Source organism: Oncorhynchus keta, chromosome 34 (genome assembly GCF_023373465.1).
Source record: "Oncorhynchus keta strain PuntledgeMale-10-30-2019 chromosome 34, Oket_V2, whole genome shotgun sequence".
NCBI lineage: Eukaryota > Metazoa > Chordata > Actinopteri > Salmoniformes > Salmonidae > Oncorhynchus > Oncorhynchus keta.
In genome coordinates this window covers 44,893,154-44,912,084 of record NC_068454.1, presented here as the reverse complement: position 1 = coordinate 44,912,084, position 18,931 = coordinate 44,893,154, and the positions used below count along the sequence as shown (strand labels likewise).

Below are 18,931 nucleotides of genomic sequence, written 5' to 3'. Positions count from 1 at the left end.
ATCAAATTGTGCATCTCTGTGACTTGACTGGGACTTAAATGATCTTCCTTTAAGATGTTCAATGTGGTCATACTATAGCTTAGTCCTTAGTCTTTCTCCAGGTTCTTTCCTCAAAGCGTTTATATGGTACAGTATAGGTACAAGTACAAAAACAGGTAACATTTCAGTAGTGAGTGACTGTAACACCACTAGGGTTGCAATCACTAGGGTTGAAATTTTACCAGTAAACTACCAGATTTTTGGACACTTTCAAGGATATAGAATTTTATCAAATACATCTAGTGGCATTTTTGGTTACTTCATTTTATCACAAGTGTCTGCCATTATCTCTGGCCCTCAGTGTGGCCTTATCACATGTAAAATATATTTTTAAAAATCAACTAAAAAATGATTACCATTATTTTAAAATAAGAAGAGAATGACAACGCTGTAAAACATTATCCTAAATATGAACCATCGACTTAATGAATACCAATGGTGTTTAATATGAGGGAATCAGCATGAAATATCCTTTATATTTTTCTTTAATCACTTTAATTTATAATACCATGTCAATAGGTCTTTGTTGGGGCAAAACTGATGGCAGTTATGAAAAAGACAATAGTTGGAAGAGTTTTTCATTCGATTTTGGATTAGATGCTTTTTTCATTAATAAGGCTATTTTCTCTTGAACCATATGGTCTATCCACCAGAAACAAATGTATTATTTGGACACAGATGTAAAACAGGTAATATTATATATGAATACATTTTTAAAAGTTATTCAAGTATAAATTACAAAATGTATCATAGATGCCATAGATCTATGAGATGCCATAGATTACCTGTTAATTACAGAAGATTCTGGTAACTTTGATAAATTACATGTAGCTTTGCAACCCTAGACACCACTCACCAGTTCCTCCAGAAGCTCGTAGTCCAAGTCCATGACATTAACTCTGAGGGGTCTGGTGTACCTGAAGCCGCGGCCAAACTCCAGGAGCACGGCCTCCTCAAACCTGGGTACCCGCTCCAGACCCACCAGGATAAAGCTGTTCACACCTAGCATGGCACAACACACATAAGACTCAGATTCTATTCCCTTTGTCCAGCATGTTTCTCAGTTAATGCCGTTTCAACCGCTTATTATCCAGACATAATAATAATTCTCCTCACCTGAAATCTTAAGTTCTTCAACCTGTCTCTTAATTTCACTATACTGGCCATCCAGACCATCAGTCAGATGGATCACAACCTGTGCGGGGGGTGGACAATCATTTAATTTCATTAATCGTGAATGGCATTTGTTTAAATTGGTTTGCTTTACTCTCAAGTCAAACTTAAAATGGCAGACTTCAAATCTGCTCTCACACAGTTACATGTTTATGAAGATAATTACATCAAGTAAAAAAATAAAAAGAGACAAACAGACACACCTTGACCGCATCTGCTGCTCCGTTTTTGAACCTGGACCCATATGCGGCAATGGTCTTGGCATTGAGGAAGTAGGGTCCGCGGGCGCGCAGTGCTCGGAATGCCTCGAACAGCATGTCGGCGTTGTCCGTGAACTCCAGGTGGACGGGTTCTGAGGCGGCATCCATGGCCAGGATGCCCACCTGGATCAATGGGATCTGGCCCGACGAGCAACTGATGCCCGTCATCTTGGTGATCCTTTGGAGGATGGCACCCATCTTGGACTCCAGGATCCTCTGGGCCTGGAAGATGTTTGGTGAGGACACATCAAAGCCTACCAACACCTCCAGACTGCAGGCTGAAAGAGAGAGAGAGAGTAGATACGGTGAGGTTGGCTTGTTGTTGGTGTTTGGAACTTCTCTGTACCACAACTTTTAATATACTGTAGATGTTTTTTTGTAATTTCTTTTATCAATGTTCTATATGAAAGTGAATGTAAGTAAAACAATCATCAGGAAGTTAAATAGACATGCCATTTTATGTCCCCCTGATACCAACACTAAGGAAGAAAAATTAAAATGGTTCTCACTTTTTGAGGGCTCCTGGCTCACTCCAGTGCAGAGCTTGATTCCCTTCACCTCGTCATCCAATGTCTCAAGGATTTGCTCGTTGAGCTCAGAGAGCTCCACAAACGTGCTTGCCCTGGCCACTGTGGAGGCCTCACTCGCCAGGTTGTTCAACTCATCCTCAATGTCACCCACGCCGACAGCGTAGATGCGCACACCGGTGGCCTTTAACGCCAGAGCTGCGGTCTTGCTGTCGCTGGCCGACCTTCCGCCGGTGATGATCATCAGGATCTGGGCGATTCCCTCATCCTTCCTGCTGCCTTTATCTTTGATGAAGTGGTTCTCCTGTACGTGGTGGATGGCGGTACCTGTATTGATCCTGCGGCCTCCCTTGTACTCGGTGCGGCTGATGGCATCGATTATGTCGTCCTTGTTCTTGTAGGTGTTGAGGTAGAACACGTCGGTGACGTCGGTGGTGTAGCTCGCCAGGCCAATCTGCAGGTTGTCACGCTCAGTGAAGAAGAGGTCGATGAGGTTCTGGATGAACCCCATCACCTCCTTGAAGTTGTCCTTGCCCAGGTTGATGGAGCCGTCCACCAAGAATACAATATCAGCAACCTTGGCTTTAGGGAGGCCTGATGCAGAGAGAGAGAACAGAGAGAGTGAGTGAGAGAGCGAGAGAGAGGGATAGAGGGAAAGAGAGAGGTGCCATGTTGAATCCTATCTACAGTATTTATTTCGATTTTATTTTGTATTTATCAATACATGTCTTATACAGAATAAGGTGAGAAATGCATTTCTGCGTGGTTTCACTTACTTGGGTCGACAAAATCTGGTGGTGCCTCATCAGGCATTGTTCCGTTCAGCCTGGCAATAAACCTCTCCTTAATGACAGGCAAGCCGGGGAAAGCGGGTACCTGGAGAACATCGGCAGAGCTGGTGGCAATCTGGTTGAGCTCCCTGTAGTCTGCACCAGCCCCGATTCCGATGCAGTTAACACGGGAGCCTTTAAGCAGAGGGCCGTACACGGACACGTCAGTGGAGGACCTTCTGCCGGTAAGGACCACTAGATGCTGGGAGGCCTGCGCAAGCCGGACACCCGCCGAGGCTTTCAGCTCATTCCTGGTCACATACTCGATGGCGTTGGCAAGATCGGATGATCTTCCACCCTGCTGGCGTAGTCTTTTGATGGCTGAGAGCACAGCTGTTTTTTTGTTGTGGGAGTTGAGAGAGAACTCTGTCTTGACCTTGTCGGAATATTGGACGACAGCGACCCGGACCTGGTCAAGTTGCACATCTAGCTGCTGAACGATGTTGAGGATGAAGTCACGGATGTGGGCGATGCCATTGGAGCCTGTGGTGTCCGAGCCATCGATGAGAAAGATGATATCTTTCCGCCCCATGTTGAGGTTAGCTGAGAAGTAAGACACAAGAAAAAGTAAAGCAGGTGGTCTTTCACTTTTCTTGTTGGCAAAATATCTTTAAAAAAGTCAACAAGGGAATCATAACAGTTGAGCAATATCATACAAAACATAACATAAATTGCCATCATATTCAAAAATATTTTTGATTGGTAAGCACTATTTAGAATTACGTTGGGTTAAATAATCTAGTATGTCTTACCAATATCCAAAACTGAGGGAACAAAACTGCCGGAGATGTCAGTGGTGGTCATGGTGTTGACTGAAGCAATAAGCTGCTGTTCCACTGTTGGAAGCTGCCCGAAGTTGTTAATGGAGTAGGCAAGTTCTGGCTTTAGGGCGATCTGCCTCAGTTCATTGGGGTCGGCATTCTTTGTGCCGATGGCTAAAGGGGCAACCAGGTTGGTCTTCAGCTGATTAACCGGTCCAGAGACGTCATCGTTGGACTTTCCCCCTGTGACTAGAATGAGGAACTGAGGAACTCCCTCCTCAATGCGGCTACCTGCTGATTTCTGGTAGATGTTCTTGGAGATCCATTCAAGGGCACGGCCAGTGTTCCGACGGTTCCCACCGCTGCTCTGAAGCTTCCTCGTGGCCTGGCGGACCTCGTCTTTGGTGGAGTGCTCGTTCAAAAGGAACTCCACCGTGGCACCGTCGCTGTACTGCACCACTGACACCCTCACCCGATCCAGACCCACGTCCAGCTTTTCCACGACCCTCCCGATCATGTCACGGATGGCGGGGAACTCGCTGCGCACCGCTGTTGTGCCGTCAATGAGGAAAACCACGTCCCTCTTTTCTCCGCCAGTGAATACTACAGTTGTGGTGACTGTGAGAGAAGACAGGCACATCAAATGTGTTTGTTGACAACACAAGTTGAGCTGCAATGTCAATGGTGGCCCACCCATTAGGGAAATAGAGGACACTAAATATAATATATCATTATTATTGAGAATACATTTTTGTAATGAACATTTGAGCAGAATATTTAAAAGGAAATGGATATTCAACAAGACTACAGCATTGCACAATCACAGGTGGTGATGCAAACTACTGAAACCCAGTTAAAAGTTCAACCGTAAGAACAACACCCCAGTGGTCACTCTCGAAAGTGCAAAAGACTGTTTCTAATAGACGTTGTTGGAGTGTTCATCTCAACTAACGATACAACAATTGAGCATGTGTCAGGTGGTAGCGATTGTGTTCTGTCTGTAATGCTGCTTTGACAAACTCCCATGTAAGCAAACTTGTAGTTTTCCTGCTTAACCCACAGCTAGATAACATCAATCAATCAAAACTGTAAACACACATAATCTTTGTTTTTAGTCTCTTGTGTCACTGGATTTGAAGAAATAGAAATGGTATTGTACCAGCACTTTGTTTGGTTGAGCTTGTGTGTTAGCTATTAATTAAAGCATTCTTTTTGTGCCCCTGCTAATACTTCAAAGGTGCACCCATGAGCCGGATGCTTATCCTGTTCAATACAAAGTGGCACTACGTGCAGTAATTGGTGATTTCATATTTTCCCATGCAAAAATGTAAAACATCTTCAGCTGACCACCTTGGAGCGATTATTCGGCTATATTTGCTATGCCCGTTTAAAAGTCAATATGGAGAGGGCCATGAAGGATAGAGTAGTAAACACTTATTCCACAGACAACCGCAACACTGTAGAATATATTGGACCGGTATATCAAGTATTTGTGTAAGACGTAGTCAATTAGCAGAGCACATGCTCAAATGCATATAAAAATATGATTATTTGTACAAAACTTTCGAGTATCAAATAAAAATGTATTGATATTTTTTAAACGTGAATGAACTGACCTTTTCACCTTCTGAATCAGTTTCAAATATTGTTTCAAATTGAGGGGGCATGACAGTTGCTGTTCAACTGTATTATGACGTTATAAGTAACAGGAGGAAATCACCAAATTGCACAATTTTTATACAACTCCATACATGATTTTCACTGTGGAGTTGGCCCCCTCTGTCAAACACAGACGAACTCCAAACTAAACAATGCGTAGTGAGCAGCCCATTTGTTTGGTATATGCTCTATCCAAACCAGACAATCACATACATATTTAGGAAATGTGTTATTTGTTATCCGATGCTTAAGACGAAAACAGAGGTACCAAATATACTGGGGTAAGTAATGTGGAAGTCCGTGTAGGACCGTTTAAATCTCACGAGCCAATGAAAATATAACATTGACGATGACACCCCATTTTGGGGTGTAGTACCGCTACTAATCATTGGAGAAAAGTTGCACTCATTCAAAGCACAGGACCCAGAGGGTGAATGGGCAACACAACATATTTAAGTGCCTTTGAACAAGGTATGGTAGTAGGTGCCAGGTGCACCGGTTTGTGTAAAGAACTGCAACTCGGTTACACTCAACAGTTTCCTTTGTGTATCAAGAATGGTCCTACACCCAAAGGACATCCGGCCAACATGACACAACTGTGGGAAGCATTGGAGTCAACATGGGCCAGCATCCCTGTGGAATGGCATTCTCCATACACCTCAATGAACTCTGCTCCTGCCGTCAGAGTGAGATCATGGTCAGAAGTCAATGGACTCGCTGGACTGTTCATCTGTATTGCATTTGACCTGTGTTTAGTGCGTGCATCTAAGTGTAAGTTCTGTACATGTCATTGCTTCTTTAGATCATTGCTTCGTTGGGTGTTGCTAAGGTAGTTGAGTCATTTACTAGGTTTATAAGGTTCATTATTCCTTTACCATTTTCATCATGCTAGTTCTAGCAAGCTAGCCTAGGTGCAAGCCAGTCATGCTACCTCATTTATGCGCTGTACCACATACCTGGGATATGATTCTTCTATTCTTATTTTCTGTGTATGCATATCGTTGTGTTTATGGACATTTCCAATGTTTGTGTAGGCTCATGCTATGTGCACTGTATTTCTAGCCTGATTTAGGCTGTGCCTTCCTCGTGGTGCAGCAACTATCCCATGTTTGACATTCCAATTAAATTTCAGTTGCTAGTCCAGCTACTTTCTATGTCATTAGATTGGTGTAGGTCTGGCCTATGCGTATCATTGGTCATTCTCTGTTGTGTGCATTATTTACCTGTATACTACATGGTTGTGTTTAGTCATTTAACTGTGTTATTACTGTCTGGTCATTATCGTGTTTATAGCAATGCATAGATATTATGTTATTACTGTATCCTACCCGGAATATGCTATCCCTAGCATTCACACGTCAGTGTGCAGTATGTGTATGTACATTTCATCTAGCCTCTTTACTGCCATTCCAGAAATGCCTTGTAGAACCACTTTTGTTATATATGCTTATTTCCACTGTGAGTACTGTCAATACAGAGGGGTGTGGTGTGGTGAATCATTATTTACAATAAACCTGATCTGAAGACATTCTTGCCGGACACTGGCACCTTTAGCTCTCTACTTGTGCCCCTTCTACATGGTATTCCCGGATCAGCCTTTAGTATTTTCTCAGTGCAATGGCTCCAATTTTGGCTGAAGTGTTTCCAAGCGAGTGGAAGAGAGAACGTTCTTTTGTATTTATCCCCGGTAAAGACAATAACGATTCTCCGTCTTAAATTTGATCGTTTATTTACGTATTAGGGTATTTAAGTTTTGATTATAAACATTGTTTGACTTGTATGGAAAAGTTTATTAGTAACGTTTGGGATTCATTTTGTATGCATTTTTATGGAGGAAAACTGGGTGGATTATTGACTGAAGAGAGCCAGCTAAACTGAATTTTTATGGATAAAAAGAAGGACATTATCAAACAAAAGGAACATTTGTGATGTATCTGGGATCTTTTGGAGTTCCAACAAAAGAAGATCATCAAAGGTAAGGCATTAATTATATTGCTATTTCTGAAATATGTAGCGCACCTGCCTGGTTGAAATATGTTTTTCATGCTTTTGTATGCAGGGCGTTGTCCTCAGATAACCACAGGGTGTGCTATCGCCGAAAATACTATTTGAAATCTGACACAGCGGCTGGATTAATAAGAAGTTAAGCATTATTTTGATGTATCAAGCTTGTGCTTTTATGAAAGTTAAATATTTATAATTCTGTAGGACGAATTTCGCGCTCCGCAATTTCACCGGATGTTGGCCAGGTTGGACGCTACCGTCCCACCTGCCCATAAGAAGTTAATTAACAGTGATGACACATACCTAAATCTGTTGTTGTTTCTGGCGTAACGTCAATAACAACTGACTCCACCGAGGACAGAAGTTGCTGCTGGATGTTTGGAAGGTCAGTGAAGTCAGAGACAGACAGAGCGTAACTGGGATCATGTGATATCCTCTGCAATTCTCTGCTATCAGAGCTCCTTGTTCCAATTCCAAAGATCAAGACCCCAAGCTCCTTCAGAGCAGAAGCTGGAGTGTCAACATTGTCAAAGGACCTTCCACCACTCAGCAGAATCAGTAACTGTGGAACACCTTCAGTGCGTCGACTTCCGGAGGAGGCAGTCAAGACATTGTCTCTCACATACTGGAGAGCTGCTCCAGTGTTGAGAGGTCTCCCACCTTTGTGTCTCAGACCTCTTACAGTGTTGAGAATCTCTCCTTTTGTTGTGTATGTGTTCAGATAGAATTGGGCGGCTGGATCTCTACTGTACTGGACAACAGCCACGCGATCTTTGTTCTCATCCACACCGAGTGTCTCCACTACTCTTTGAACAAAGTCCCGCATTGCTGGGAATCCACTCCTAGTGCCATCAGATCCATCCAGCAAGAACACGACATCCCTCCTGGGAGCCTGACTCTCAACTAGAGAATGTGAATGTTCAGAAAAAGAGTTTTATTAAATGATGCATAGATCGGTAAGGGAAAAACAGGACAAAGCTTCTTCCTTCACATGACAGTCATCCCTTTCCCTAATCTCAAACAACCATTCAAAGAAAGTGTCAATGTGTGCATTGGACTGAGTGCTATCATAGAGAACATTCCGACAGAGGTATGAAATAAATCCAACATGAAAGGCCTCGGGAGGCATCTACCTAAAATGTCAAAGCTATCAAATACTCAAATCCTGATGTTAGAGTGAAAATGGAACTGATAACAACCATATTTATCTTACCTAGAATTGTTGGTTTTACTGTTGGTGTCATGGTTGTGACCTGTACAATGACAGTGCCCATAGCAGAAAGAAGCTGCTGTTGGATGTTGGGGAGGTCAGTAAATTCAGACACGGAAAGAGCATAACTGGGGTCATAGGATATTTTTTGTAATTCTCTGCTATCAGAGCTCCTTGTTCCAATTCCAAACACCAAGACACCAAGCTCCTTGAGAGCAGACGCTGGTGTATCTACATTGTCAAAGGACCTTCCACCATTCAGCAGTATCAGAATCTGTGGAACACCTTCAAGGCGCCTACTTCCGGAGGAGGCAATAAAGACATTGTCCCTGACATACTGGAGAGCTGCCCCAGTGTTGAGGGGTCTCCTCCTTTGTGCCTCAGGCCTCTTACGGTGTCCACAACGTCTTCCTTTGTTGTGTAAGTGTTCAAATAGAAGTGGGCCTCTGATTCTTTGCTATACTGGACCACAGAGACTCGATCTCTGTTCTCCTCCACAGTGAGTTTCTCTACCACTCTTTGAACAAAGTCACGCATTGCTGGAAAGCCATTCCTTGTGCCATCAGAACCATCCAGCAGGAATACTACATCCTTTCTGGCAATGCTTTGGTCCACTAAGAGTTTCAGAAACAAAACAGAAAATATGTTAGCATTGCTTCAATGAACCTGAGACTGAAATATGTGTGTTGTTTTCGCTGTCCTAGATAACGCATCCGTTCTTACCTATGACTGTTGGGGTTTTGGGTGTGGCCTCAACTTGTACAGTTATGAGTGTGGAGAAAAACTGCTCCTGGATGCTGGGGAGGTCAGTGAATTCAGAAACAGACTGGGAAAAACTAGGATCAGTGGCAATCCCTTGAACCTCTCTGCTGGAATTTCTGGTTCCAATGCCAAAGATCAAGACCCCACTGTCTTTCAGGGCAGAAGCTGGTATGTCAACATTATCACTGGACCTTCCCCCACTCAGCAGTATCAGCATCTGAGGGACGCCCTCCTTGCTTCTGCTTCCAGAGGAGGCAGTAAGGACGTTGTCCCTTACGTATTGGAGGGCTGCCCCAGTGTTAAGGGGTCTACCTCCTCTGTGCCTCAGACTTCTCACAGTGTTAAGAATGTCCTCCTTTGTGGTGTATGTGTTCAGATAGAAATGAACTTCTTGATCTCTACCGTACTGGACAACAGAAACGCGGTCTTTGTCTCCTCCCACATTGAGTTGCCCCACTACTCGCTGAACAAAATCACGCATTGCTGGGAATCCATTCCTTGTGCCATCAGAACCATCCACAAGGAATACCACATCCTTTCTGGAGGTGTCATGATCAACTGAGAAAATAAATAGATTATGTCAATCAGACAGATGAAATGTGGGGCTTGTGGTCAAATTATACCGTTGTTTCTAAGACTCAGCTGACATTTTACTAACACTTCCTGACTCTCAATTAACAGTGATGACACATACCTAAATCTGTTGACGATTCTGGCGTAACGTCAATAACAACTGACTCCACCGAGGACAGAAGTTGCTGCTGGATGTTTGGAAGGTCAGTGAAGTCAGAGACAGACAGAGCGTAACTGGGATCATGTGATATCCTCTGCAATTCTCTGCTATCAGAGCTCCTTGTTCCAATTCCAAAGATCAAGACCCCAAGCTCCTTCAGAGCAGAAGCTGGAGTGTCAACATTGTCAAAGGACCTTCCACCACTCAGCAGAATCAGTAACTGTGGAACACCTTCAGTGCGTCGACTTCCGGAGGAGGCAGTCAAGACATTGTCTCTCACATACTGGAGAGCTGCTCCAGTGTTGAGAGGTCTCCCACCTTTGTGTCTCAGACCTCTTACAGTGTTGAGAATCTCTCCTTTTGTTGTGTATGTGTTCAGATAGAATTGGGCGGCTGGATCTCTACTGTACTGGACCACAGCCACGCGATCTTTGTTCTCATCCACACCGAGTGTCTCCACTACTCTTTGAACAAAGTCCCGCATTGCTGGGAATCCACTCCTAGTGCCATCAGATCCATCCAGCAAGAACACGACATCCCTCCTGGGAGCCTGACTCTCAACTAGAGAATGTGAATGTTCAGAAAAAAGAGTTTTATTAAATGATGCATAGATCGGTAAGGGAAAAACAGGACAAAGCTGCTTCCTTCACATGACAGTCATCCCTTTCCCTAATCTCAAACAACCATTCAAAGAAAGTGTCAATGTGTGCATTGGACTGAGTGCTATCATAGAGAACATTCCGACAAAGTTCTGAAATAAATCCAACATGAAAGGCCTCGGGAGGCATCAACCTAAAATGTCAAAGCTATCAAATACTCAAATCCTGATGTTAGAGTGAAAATGGAACTGATAACAACCATATTTATCTTACCTAGAATTGTTGGTTTTACTGTTGGTGTCATGGTTGTGACCTGTACAATGACAGTGCCCATAGCAGAAAGAAGCTGCTGTTGGATGTTGGGGAGGTCAGTAAATTCAGACACGGAAAGAGCATAACTGGGGTCATAGGATATTTTTGTAATTCTCTGCTATCAGAGCTCCTTGTTCCAATTCCAAACACCAAGACACCAAGCTCCTTGAGAGCAGACGCTGGTGTATCTACATTGTCAAAGGACCTTCCACCATTCAGCAGTATCAGAATCTGTGGAACACCTTCAAGGCGCCTACTTCCGGAGGAGGCAATAAAGACATTGTCCCTGACATACTGGAGAGCTGCCCCAGTGTTGAGGGGTCTCCCTCCTTTGTGCCTCAGGCCTCTTACGGTGTCCACAACGTCTTCCTTTGTTGTGTAAGTGTTCAAATAGAAGTGGGCCTCTGATTCTTTGCTATACTGGACCACAGAGACTCGATCTCTGTTCTCCTCCACAGTGAGTTTCTCTACCACTCTTTGAACAAAGTCACGCATTGCTGGAAAGCCATTCCTTGTGCCATCAGAACCATCCAGCAGGAATACTACATCCTTTCTGGCAATGCTTTGGTCCACTAAGAGTTTCAGAAACAAAACAGAAAATATGTTAGCATTGCTTCAATGAACCTGAGACTGAAATATGTGTGTTGTTTTCGCTGTCCTAGATAACGCATCCGTTCTTACCTATGACTGTTGGGGTTTTGGGTGTGGCCTCAACTTGTACAGTTATGAGTGTGGAGAAAACTGCTCCTGGATGCTGGGGAGGTCAGTGAATTCAGAAACAGACTGGGAAAAACTAGGATCAGTGGCAATCCCTTGAACCTCTCTGCTGGAATTTCTGGTTCCAATGCCAAAGATCAAGACCCCACTGTCTTTCAGGGCAGAAGCTGGTATGTCAACATTATCACTGGACCTTCCCCCACTCAGCAGTATCAGCATCTGAGGGACGCCCTCCTTGCTTCTGCTTCCAGAGGAGGCAGTAAGGACGTTGTCCCTTACGTATTGGAGGGCTGCCCCAGTGTTAAGGGGTCTACCTCCTCTGTGCCTCAGACTTCTCACAGTGTTAAGAATGTCCTCCTTTGTGGTGTATGTGTTCAGATAGAAATGAACTTCTTGATCTCTACCGTACTGGACAACAGAAACGCGGTCTTTGTCTCCTCCCACATTGAGTTGCCCCACTACTCGCTGAACAAAATCACGCATTGCTGGGAATCCATTCCTTGTGCCATCAGAACCATCCACAAGGAATACCACATCCTTTCTGGAGGTGTCATGATCAACTGAGAAAATAAATAGATTATGTCAATCAGACAGATGAAATGTGGGGCTTGTGGTCAAATTATACCGTTGTTTCTAAGACTCAGCTGACATTTTACTAACACTTCCTGACTCTCAATTAACAGTGATGACACATACCTAAATCTGTTGACGATTCTGGCGTAACGTCAATAACAACTGACTCCACCGAGGACAGAAGTTGCTGCTGGATGTTTGGAAGGTCAGTGAAGTCAGAGACAGACAGAGCGTAACTGGGATCATGTGATATCCTCTGCAATTCTCTGCTATCAGAGCTCCTTGTTCCAATTCCAAAGATCAAGACCCCAAGCTCCTTCAGAGCAGAAGCTGGAGTGTCAACATTGTCAAAGGACCTTCCACCACTCAGCAGAATCAGTAACTGTGGAACACCTTCAGTGCGTCGACTTCCGGAGGAGGCAGTCAAGACATTGTCTCTCACATACTGGAGAGCTGCTCCAGTGTTGAGAGGTCTCCCACCTTTGTGTCTCAGACCTCTTACAGTGTTGAGAATCTCTCCTTTTGTTGTGTATGTGTTCAGATAGAATTGGGCGGCTGGATCTCTACTGTACTGGACCACAGCCACGCGATCTTTGTTCTCATCCACACCGAGTGTCTCCACTACTCTTTGAACAAAGTCCCGCATTGCTGGGAATCCACTCCTAGTGCCATCAGATCCATCCAGCAAGAACACGACATCCCTCCTGGGAGCCTGACTCTCAACTAGAGAATGTGAATGTTCAGAAAAAGAGTTTTATTAAATGATGCATAGATCGGTAAGGGAAAAACAGGACAAAGCTGCTTCCTTCACATGACAGTCATCCCTTTCCCTAATCTCAAACAACCATTCAAAGAAAGTGTCAATGTGTGCATTGGACTGAGTGCTATCATAGAGAACATTCCGACAAAGTTCTGAAATAAATCCAACATGAAAGGCCTCGGGAGGCATCTACCTAAAATGTCAAAGCTATCAAATACTCAAATCCTGATGTTAGAGTGAAAATGGAACTGATAACAACCATATTTATCTTACCTAGAATTGTTGGTTTTACTGTTGGTGTCATGGTTGTGACCTGTACAATGACAGTGCCCATAGCAGAAAGAAGCTGCTGTTGGATGTTGGGGAGGTCAGTAAATTCAGACACGGAAAGAGCATAACTGGGGTCATAGGATATTTTTTGTAATTCTCTGCTATCAGAGCTCCTTGTTCCAATTCCAAACACCAAGACACCAAGCTCCTTGAGAGCAGACGCTGGTGTATCTACATTGTCAAAGGACCTTCCACCATTCAGCAGTATCAGAATCTGTGGAACACCTTCAAGGCGCCTACTTCCGGAGGAGGCAATAAAGACATTGTCCCTGACATACTGGAGAGCTGCCCCAGTGTTGAGGGGTCTCCCTCCTTTGTGCCTCAGGCCTCTTACGGTGTCCACAACGTCTTCCTTTGTTGTGTAAGTGTTCAAATAGAAGTGGGCCTCTGATTCTTTGCTATACTGGACCACAGAGACTCGATCTCTGTTCTCCTCCACAGTGAGTTTCTCTACCACTCTTTGAACAAAGTCACGCATTGCTGGAAAGCCATTCCTTGTGCCATCAGAACCATCCAGCAGGAATACTACATCCTTTCTGGCAATGCTTTGGTCCACTAAGAGTTTCAGAAACAAAACAGAAAATATGTTAGCATTGCTTCAATGAACCTGAGACTGAAATATGTGTGTTGTTTTCGTTGTCCTAGATAACGCATCCGTTCTTACCTATGACTGTTGGGGTTTTGGGTGTGGCCTCAACTTGTACAGTTATGAGTGTGGAGAAAAACTGCTCCTGGATGCTGGGGAGGTCAGTGAATTCAGAAACAGACTGGGAAAAACTAGGATCAGTGGCAATCCCTTGAACCTCTCTGCTGGAATTTCTGGTTCCAATGCCAAAGATCAAGACCCCACTGTCTTTCAGGGCAGAAGCTGGTATGTCAACATTATCACTGGACCTTCCCCCACTCAGCAGTATCAGCATCTGAGGGACACCCTCCTGGCTTCTGCTTCCAGAGGAGGCAGTAAGGACGTTGTCCCTTACGTATTGGAGGGCTGCCCCAGTGTTAAGGGGTCTACCTCCTCTGTGCCTCAGACTTCTCACAGTGTTAAGAATGTCCTCCTTTGTGGTGTATGTGTTCAGATAGAAATGAACTTCTTGATCTCTACCGTACTGGACAACAGAAACGCGGTCTTTGTCTCCTCCCACATTGAGTTGCCCCACTACTCGCTGAACAAAATCACGCATTGCTGGGAATCCATTCCTTGTGCCATCAGAACCATCCACAAGGAATACCACATCCTTTCTGGAGGTGTCATGATCAACTGAGAAAATAAATAGATTATGTCAATCAGACAGATGAAATGTGGGGCTTGTGGTCAAATTATACCGTTGTTTCTAAGACTCAGCTGACATTTTACTAACACTTCCTGACTCTCAATTAACAGTGATGACACATACCTAAATCTGTTGACGATTCTGGCGTAACGTCAATAACAACTGACTCCACCGAGGACAGAAGTTGCTGCTGGATGTTTGGAAGGTCAGTGAAGTCAGAGACAGACAGAGCGTAACTGGGATCATGTGATATCCTCTGCAATTCTCTGCTATCAGAGCTCCTTGTTCCAATTCCAAAGATCAAGACCCCAAGCTCCTTCAGAGCAGAAGCTGGAGTGTCAACATTGTCAAAGGACCTTCCACCACTCAGCAGAATCAGTAACTGTGGAACACCTTCAGTGCGTCGACTTCCGGAGGAGGCAGTCAAGACATTGTCTCTCACATACTGGAGAGCTGCTCCAGTGTTGAGAGGTCTCCCACCTTTGTGTCTCAGACCTCTTACAGTGTTGAGAATCTCTCCTTTTGTTGTGTATGTGTTCAGATAGAATTGGGCGGCTGGATCTCTACTGTACTGGACCACAGCCACGCGATCTTTGTTCTCATCCACACCGAGTGTCTCCACTACTCTTTGAACAAAGTCCCGCATTGCTGGGAATCCACTCCTAGTGCCATCAGATCCATCCAGCAAGAACACGACATCCCTCCTGGGAGCCTGACTCTCAACTAGAGAATGTGAATGTTCAGAAAAAAGAGTTTTATTAAATGATGCATAGATCGGTAAGGGAAAAACAGGACAAAGCTGCTTCCTTCACATGACAGTCATCCCTTTCCCTAATCTCAAACAACCATTCAAAGAAAGTGTCAATGTGTGCATTGGACTGAGTGCTATCATAGAGAACATTCCGACAAAGTTCTGAAATAAATCCAACATGAAAGGCCTCGGGAGGCATCAACCTAAAATGTCAAAGCTATCAAATACTCAAATCCTGATGTTAGAGTGGAAATGGAACTGATAACAACCATATTTATCTTACCTAGAATTGTTGGTTTTACTGTTGGTGTCATGGTTGTGACCTGTACAATGACAGTGCCCATAGCAGAAAGAAGCTGCTGTTGGATGTTGGGGAGGTCAGTAAATTCAGACACGGAAAGAGCATAACTGGGGTCATAGGATATTTTTTGTAATTCTCTGCTATCAGAGCTCCTTGTTCCAATTCCAAACACCAAGACACCAAGCTCCTTGAGAGCAGACGCTGGTGTATCTACATTGTCAAAGGACCTTCCACCATTCAGCAGTATCAGAATCTGTGGAACACCTTCAAGGCGCCTACTTCCGGAGGAGGCAATAAAGACATTGTCCCTGACATACTGGAGAGCTGCCCCAGTGTTGAGGGGTCTCCTCCTTTGTGCCTCAGGCCTCTTACGGTGTCCACAACGTCTTCCTTTGTTGTGTAAGTGTTCAAATAGAAGTGGGCCTCTGATTCTTTGCTATACTGGACCACAGAGACTCGATCTCTGTTCTCCTCCACAGTGAGTTTCTCTACCACTCTTTGAACAAAGTCACGCATTGCTGGAAAGCCATTCCTTGTGCCATCAGAACCATCCAGCAGGAATACTACATCCTTTCTGGCAATGCTTTGGTCCACTAAGAGTTTCAGAAACAAAACAGAAAATATGTTAGCATTGCTTCAATGAACCTGAGACTGAAATATGTGTGTTGTTTTCGCTGTCCTAGATAACGCATCCGTTCTTACCTATGACTGTTGGGGTTTTGGGTGTGGCCTCAACTTGTACAGTTATGAGTGTGGAGAAAAACTGCTCCTGGATGCTGGGGAGGTCAGTGAATTCAGAAACAGACTGGGAAAAACTAGGATCAGTGGCAATCCCTTGAACCTCTCTGCTGGAATTTCTGGTTCCAATGCCAAAGATCAAGACCCCACTGTCTTTCAGGGCAGAAGCTGGTATGTCAACATTATCACTGGACCTTCCCCACTCAGCAGTATCAGCATCTGAGGACGCCCTCCTTGCTTCTGCTTCCAGAGGAGGCAGTAAGGACGTTGTCCCTTACGTATTGGAGGGCTGCCCCAGTGTTAAGGGGTCTACCTCCTCTGTGCCTCAGACTTCTCACAGTGTTAAGAATGTCCTCCTTTGTGGTGTATGTGTTCAGATAGAAATGAACTTCTTGATCTCTACCGTACTGGACAACAGAAACGCGGTCTTTGTCTCCTCCCACATTGAGTTGCCCCACTACTCGCTGAACAAAATCACGCATTGCTGGGAATCCATTCCTTGTGCCATCAGAACCATCCACAAGGAATACCACATCCTTTCTGGAGGTGTCATGATCAACTGAGAAAATAAATAGATTATGTCAATCAGACAGATGAAATGTGGGGCTTGTGGTCAAATTATACCGTTGTTTCTAAGACTCAGCTGACATTTTACTAACACTTCCTGACTCTCAATTAACAGTGATGACACATACCTAAATCTGTTGACGATTCTGGCGTAACGTCAATAACAACTGACTCCACCGAGGACAGAAGTTGCTGCTGGATGTTTGGAAGGTCAGTGAAGTCAGAGACAGACAGAGCGTAACTGGGATCATGTGATATCCTCTGCAATTCTCTGCTATCAGAGCTCCTTGTTCCAATTCCAAAGATCAAGACCCCAAGCTCCTTCAGAGCAGAAGCTGGAGTGTCAACATTGTCAAAGGACCTTCCACCACTCAGCAGAATCAGTAACTGTGGAACACCTTCAGTGCGTCGACTTCCGGAGGAGGCAGTCAAGACATTGTCTCTCACATACTGGAGAGCTGCTCCAGTGTTGAGAGGTCTCCCACCTTTGTGTCTCAGACCTCTTACAGTGTTGAGAATCTCTCCTTTTGTTGTGTATGTGTTCAGATAGAATTGGGCGGCTGGATCTCTACTGTACTGGACCACAGCCACGCGATCTTTGTTCTCATCCACACCGAGTGTCTCCACTACTCTTTGAACAAAGTCCCGCATTGCTGGGAATCCACTCCTAGTGCCATCAGATCCATCCAGCAAGAACACGACATCCCTCCTGGGAGCCTGACTCTCAACTAGAGAATGTGAATGTTCAGAAAAAAGAGTTTTATTAAATGATGCATAGATCGGTAAGGGAAAAACAGGACAAAGCTGCTTCCTTCACATGACAGTCATCCCTTTCCCTAATCTCAAACAACCATTCAAAGAAAGTGTCAATGTGTGCATTGGACTGAGTGCTATCATAGAGAACATTCCGACAAAGTTCTGAAATAAATCCAACATGAAAGGCCTCGGGAGGCATCAACCTAAAATGTCAAAGCTATCAAATACTCAAATCCTGATGTTAGAGTGAAAATGGAACTGATAACAACCATATTTATCTTACCTAGAATTGTTGGTTTTACTGTTGGTGTCATGGTTGTGACCTGTACAATGACAGTGCCCATAGCAGAAAGAAGCTGCTGTTGGATGTTGGGGAGGTCAGTAAATTCAGACACGGAAAGAGCATAACTGGGGTCATAGGATATTTTTTGTAATTCTCTGCTATCAGAGCTCCTTGTTCCAATTCCAAACACCAAGACACCAAGCTCCTTGAGAGCAGACGCTGGTGTATCTACATTGTCAAAGGACCTTCCACCATTCAGCAGTATCAGAATCTGTGGAACACCTTCAAGGCGCCTACTTCCGGAGGAGGCAATAAAGACATTGTCCCTGACATACTGGAGAGCTGCCCCAGTGTTGAGGGGTCTCCTCCTTTGTGCCTCAGGCCTCTTACGGTGTCCACAACGTCTTCCTTTGTTGTGTAAGTGTTCAAATAGAAGTGGGCCTCTGATTCTTTGCTATACTGGACCACAGAGACTCGATCTCTGTTCTCCTCCACAGTGAGTTTCTCTACCACTCTTTGAACAAAGTCACGCATTGCTGGAAAGCCATTCCTTGTGCCATCAGAACCATCCAGCAGGAATACTACATCCTTTCTGGCAATGCTTTGGTCCACTAAGAGTTTCAGAAACAAAACAGAAAATATGTTAGCATTGCTTCAATGAACCTGAGACTGAAATATGTGTGTTGTTTTCGCTGTCCTAGATAACGCATCCGTTCTTACCTATGACTGTTGGGGTTTTGGGTGTGGCCTCAACTTGTACAGTTATGAGTGTGGAGAAAAACTGCTCCTGGATGCTGGGGAGGTCAGTGAATTCAGAAACAGACTGGGAAAAACTAGGATCAGTGGCAATCCCTTGAACCTCTCTGCTGGAATTTCTGGTTCCAATGCCAAAGATCAAGACCCCACTGTCTTTCAGGGCAGAAGCTGGTATGTCAACATTATCACTGGACCTTCCCCACTCAGCAGTATCAGCATCTGAGGGACGCCCTCCTTGCTTCTGCTTCCAGAGGAG

The 18,931-nt window shown here is 44.5% G+C and overlaps 3 protein-coding genes across 3 annotated transcripts in view; all 3 read right to left on the bottom strand.

Moving 5' to 3' along the window:
* col6a3 (collagen, type VI, alpha 3) overlaps positions 1-18,931 on the bottom strand; it is a 101,356-nt gene that overhangs the window by 27,063 nt on the left and 55,362 nt on the right. The window contains exons 19-31 of the mRNA XM_052492649.1: positions 16,994-17,608; positions 16,278-16,466; positions 15,893-16,168; positions 14,647-15,246; positions 13,914-14,522; positions 13,193-13,804; positions 7,557-8,156; positions 3,582-4,208; positions 2,776-3,372; positions 1,982-2,593; positions 1,416-1,750; positions 1,156-1,234; positions 896-1,041 (exon numbers count right to left, since the gene is read on the bottom strand). Coding sequence (XP_052348609.1) covers positions 896-1,041; positions 1,156-1,234; positions 1,416-1,750; positions 1,982-2,593; positions 2,776-3,372; positions 3,582-4,208; positions 7,557-8,156; positions 13,193-13,804; positions 13,914-14,522; positions 14,647-15,246; positions 15,893-16,168; positions 16,278-16,466; positions 16,994-17,608 — 5,897 coding nt within the window. The remainder of the gene's footprint in view (positions 1-895; positions 1,042-1,155; positions 1,235-1,415; positions 1,751-1,981; positions 2,594-2,775; positions 3,373-3,581; positions 4,209-7,556; positions 8,157-13,192; positions 13,805-13,913; positions 14,523-14,646; positions 15,247-15,892; positions 16,169-16,277; positions 16,467-16,993; positions 17,609-18,931) is intronic.
* LOC127915118 (collagen alpha-3(VI) chain-like) lies at positions 9,885-11,127 on the bottom strand. The gene is made up of 2 exons (XM_052493942.1): positions 10,831-11,127; positions 9,885-10,519 (listed from the first exon to the last, which is right to left on the bottom strand). Exons 1-2 carry the CDS (start codon positions 10,889-10,891, stop codon positions 9,900-9,902), a joined length of 681 nt encoding a protein of 226 aa, XP_052349902.1. The 5' UTR covers positions 10,892-11,127; the 3' UTR covers positions 9,885-9,899.
* Positions 14,612-15,917, bottom strand: LOC127915117 (collagen alpha-3(VI) chain-like). The gene is made up of 2 exons (XM_052493941.1): positions 15,558-15,917; positions 14,612-15,246 (listed from the first exon to the last, which is right to left on the bottom strand). The coding sequence occupies exons 1-2, from the start codon at positions 15,616-15,618 to the stop codon at positions 14,627-14,629; spliced, it is 681 nt and encodes a 226-aa protein (XP_052349901.1). The 5' UTR covers positions 15,619-15,917; the 3' UTR covers positions 14,612-14,626.

Excerpts from the sequence above, each read along its gene's own strand:
- LOC127915118 (XM_052493942.1), bottom strand. The coding sequence starts at position 10,891 with ATGGGCACTGTCATTGTACAGGTCACAACCATGACACCAACAGTAAAA. Across the intron at positions 10,520-10,830 it reads AGTAAAACCAACAATTCTAG|TTGAGAGTCAGGCTCCCAGG; the intron begins GTAAGATAAATA and ends CACATTCTCTAG.
- LOC127915117 (XM_052493941.1), bottom strand. The coding sequence starts at position 15,618 with ATGGGCACTGTCATTGTACAGGTCACAACCATGACACCAACAGTAAAA. Across the intron at positions 15,247-15,557 it reads AGTAAAACCAACAATTCTAG|TTGAGAGTCAGGCTCCCAGG; the intron begins GTAAGATAAATA and ends CACATTCTCTAG.